Source organism: Quercus robur, chromosome 2 (assembly GCF_932294415.1).
Source record: "Quercus robur chromosome 2, dhQueRobu3.1, whole genome shotgun sequence".
In the NCBI taxonomy this organism is placed as follows: domain Eukaryota; kingdom Viridiplantae; phylum Streptophyta; class Magnoliopsida; order Fagales; family Fagaceae; genus Quercus; species Quercus robur.
Genome location: NC_065535.1, coordinates 42,893,574 through 42,896,874, shown reverse-complemented (window position 1 = coordinate 42,896,874; position 3,301 = coordinate 42,893,574). Strand labels below are relative to the sequence as shown.

At 35.4% G+C, this 3,301-nt stretch overlaps 1 protein-coding gene across 1 annotated transcript; it reads right to left on the bottom strand.

Annotated features, from left to right (window-relative positions):
- Positions 1-1,666: 1,666 nt before the first annotated feature.
- On the bottom strand, positions 1,667-2,050 carry LOC126699261 (uncharacterized). The gene is made up of 2 exons (XM_050396993.1): positions 1,861-2,050; positions 1,667-1,797 (listed from the first exon to the last, which is right to left on the bottom strand). The coding sequence occupies exons 1-2, from the start codon at positions 2,048-2,050 to the stop codon at positions 1,667-1,669; spliced, it is 321 nt and encodes a 106-aa protein (XP_050252950.1).
- Positions 2,051-3,301: the final 1,251 nt, after the last annotated feature.

The following is a 3,301-nucleotide window of genomic DNA, read 5'->3' as shown; positions in this document are numbered from 1 at the left end:
ATCGGACCTCAGATGAGAGAGTTATGCCTAGATTACAAAGCGATGTCAAAGTTGTCCAGAATTGCCCAATTAACTACGTTTTGTACTTAATGCCTCCATTTGCATCCTAAATCAAAATATAAGAATAATGAGTACATTTAGGCACCAAATAAGTATAAAAGACTAAACATTAAGGGAGAAAAAATATGACATTTTGCTCGTCCTCGGGCAAAACCCAAATTCACTTTCCCAAAAACACCAAGGTTGCAACACCATCAGCAAAGAACAACCAAGTTCTTCAAAACTCATAACATATCATGAACAAACATTCTTAAACAACTTACAATTACTTAGTAAGCATTTTCACTTGAAGATGGAGTAAACTAAATATGTAGACCCTCATGGAAATAAACACTTGACTCTCATGTGTTTAAAGGGTATATGTTTTGCTCAAATTCATTCCAATGGAAATGATCTACCATAGGCTTGCATATCTTCTCATTCTCCACCACTAGGATCACATGCATAACACGAATCATAAGGACTTTTCAAGGGTTGTGATGGGGTTTAGGATCAAGGTGGGAAATATTGGGGAATGTAGCTCAAAAGCCATTGAAACTAGTGGAGCCAAAATTAATCAACTCAAGCTCGAATATATAAAACATGTAAAACCAATCACTCCATTCAGCAGTTTCCACCTTTGTATATATCACGTATAAACAGACCCCTTTCTTGGAATTTTAGGAGAAATTATGAATATGGACAGTTTGTAATATTAAAAGCAATTTCCACCGTCACTTTCTTTTCATTTTTTTTTTTCCAAAATTACATCAACAATGGAACTCACAAGTTGAGAATGAAGACATGTTCCATTTCACCAATCATAGAATACCACAAATCCAGATACCCCCACACATATTTCTTGCACACCCATACTTATCATAATGATGAACAATGCTCCATTAGCTCTACGGTTTGGGTAAATGCATTGTTTTTTAGGTTTAAAGCTTGTAACGTGAGTTCACAATAAAGGGGGGGAAAAAAACAATAAAGCTCAAAGGGTTTCAACAAAGGGAAAAATTAATTACAAAGCAGTCTATTTGGCTTATGTAGCTTATAACAAAGAGGGTTTTAATCATGTTCATGCATGCATGTGTCAATATGACCTCGAAGAGAATCAAGGAAAGTTCTAGAGAAACAAACATGGAAGAATATCTCAAATGAGACTGATATGGATGTGTCAGTCTAAAGGCTCAAAATCTCACCAGTTTTTGTCTACTAAATTTAGTCACTACCATTCTCAAGGAAAATAACTAGACCAATTAATTCTAAGCTGGAAGATCACTTATTCAATCATGTTATGAATTTTTCAAGCTTAATTGAATATTGCTCATGACATACATAACCAAAAATCTTTGAAAGCCACAAAAACAAAGAGCAATTTTTTTTTTCAAAAATACAAAATTAATTTTTTTTTTCAAAAATATAAATTAAAACACAACCTAAATCCCCTCTCCCACACTTAAAACTTACATTGTCCCCAATGTAAGGTGAAATGCAAAGAAAAGGAAAAAATAACCAAAATATAAAAGCAAAAATAAAAAGACAGGAAAAAGAACTCCCCTTGGGTTGCCTCCCAAGCAGCACCTTTGTTTATTGTCGTTGGCTCGACTCTATGTTTCCTTCTTCAATTAGTATAAATTGGATCCTCAAGGTCCAATATTGTCACATTCTCTACTTGTAAACCTTCATAGAAAGGCTTAAGTCTATGACTATTCACCTTGAACACTTTGAAAGTTGCTAAACTTTGAATTTCAACTGCACCATGGGGAAAAACATTAGTAACAACAAAAGGTCCAATCCAATGAGAATGCAACTTACCTGGAAACAAACGAAGCCGTGAATGGTATAGAAGGACTTTTTGACCAATTTTAAACTCCTTCCTAAAGATCATCTTGTCATGAAAAACCTTTGTCTTTTCCTTGTAAATCCTTGCACTCTCATAGGAATCATTGTAAATTTCCTCTAACTCTTGTAGTTTCAACTTCTTATGTTCTCCACTTTCATCCATCTTCATGTTGAAACTCTTAACAGCCTAATAAGCCTTGTGTTCTAATTCAACTGGAAGGTGGCATGGTTTCCCAAACACCAACCGATAAGGTGACATACCAATGGGCGTCTTATATGCAGTCCTATATGCCCACAAGACATCATCCAAGCGCAAACTCCAATCTTTTCTCCTTGGATTGACACTTCCACTTGTCCACTAGTTTGCGGATGATAGGCAATTGACACCTTGTGGTTCACCTAGTACTTTTCCAGCAAAGTCTCCACAATTCGATTGCAAAAGTGAGTGCCTCGATCACTTATTAGAGCTTTTGGAATTCCAAACCTGGAGAATATGTTAGACTTGATAAAATTTCTAACAACTTTAGAATTATCAGTCTTAGTAGCTTTAGCTTCCACCCATTTCGAGACATAATCAACAGCAAGCAAAATATAAACATAACCGAAAGATACAAGGAATGATCCCATGAAATCGATGCCCCAAACATGAAAAATTTCGCAAAATAGTATGGGGGTTTGTGGCATCTCATTCCTTTGGGATATATTACCTGTCTTTTGACAATGTTCGCATGACTTAGAAAAAGAATATGAATCTCGAAATAAAGACGGCCAATAGAAACCACATTCTAGCACTTTTCTCGTCGTCCTCTTAGCTCCAAAGTGACCTCCACAAGCATAAGAATGACAAAAGGTGAGAATAGAGTTAATTTCATTTTCAGGAACACACCTTCTTATCACTTGATCTGCACAATGCTTCCAAAAGTAGGGGTCATCCCACATAAAGTATTTGGCATCACTCTTGATCTTATCTCTTTGAGCCTTAGACAAACCAGGAGGTAACATATTAGTAACCAAATAATTTACAATATTTGCATACCAAGGTAATGTCACACTCGCGGAGAACAATTACTCGTCAGGGAACATTTCTTGCAGACGAAGTTCATCTTCCACATGAACCAAACGACTCAAATGATCTGTAACATGATTTTGTGTCCCTCTTTTGTCTTTGACCTCCAAATAAAATTCACTCAAGAGAAGTATCCATCTTATTGATCTTCATTTTGCCTCTTTCTTCGTCATCAAATAACAAATAGCTACATGATCAAAGTAAACAATGACTTTAGTACCAAGAAAATAAGATTGAAACTTTTCTAAAGCAAAACCAATAGCTAAAAATCCTTTTTCAGTAGTAGAATAATTTCTCTAGGCATCATTCAAAGTCCTTGAAACATAATAAATGGCATGAGACGCTTTT

What these genes read in the sequence shown, in the direction of transcription:
- LOC126699261 (XM_050396993.1), bottom strand. Translation starts at nt 2,050, where the DNA reads ATGGATGAAAGTGGAGAACATAAGAAGTTGAAACTACAAGAGTTAGAG. An exon ending in ACGGCTTCGTTTGTTTCCAG is followed by an intron (nt 1,798 to 1,860) that starts GTAAGTTGCATT and finishes CCCATGGTGCAG; the next exon opens with TTGAAATTCAAAGTTTAGCA.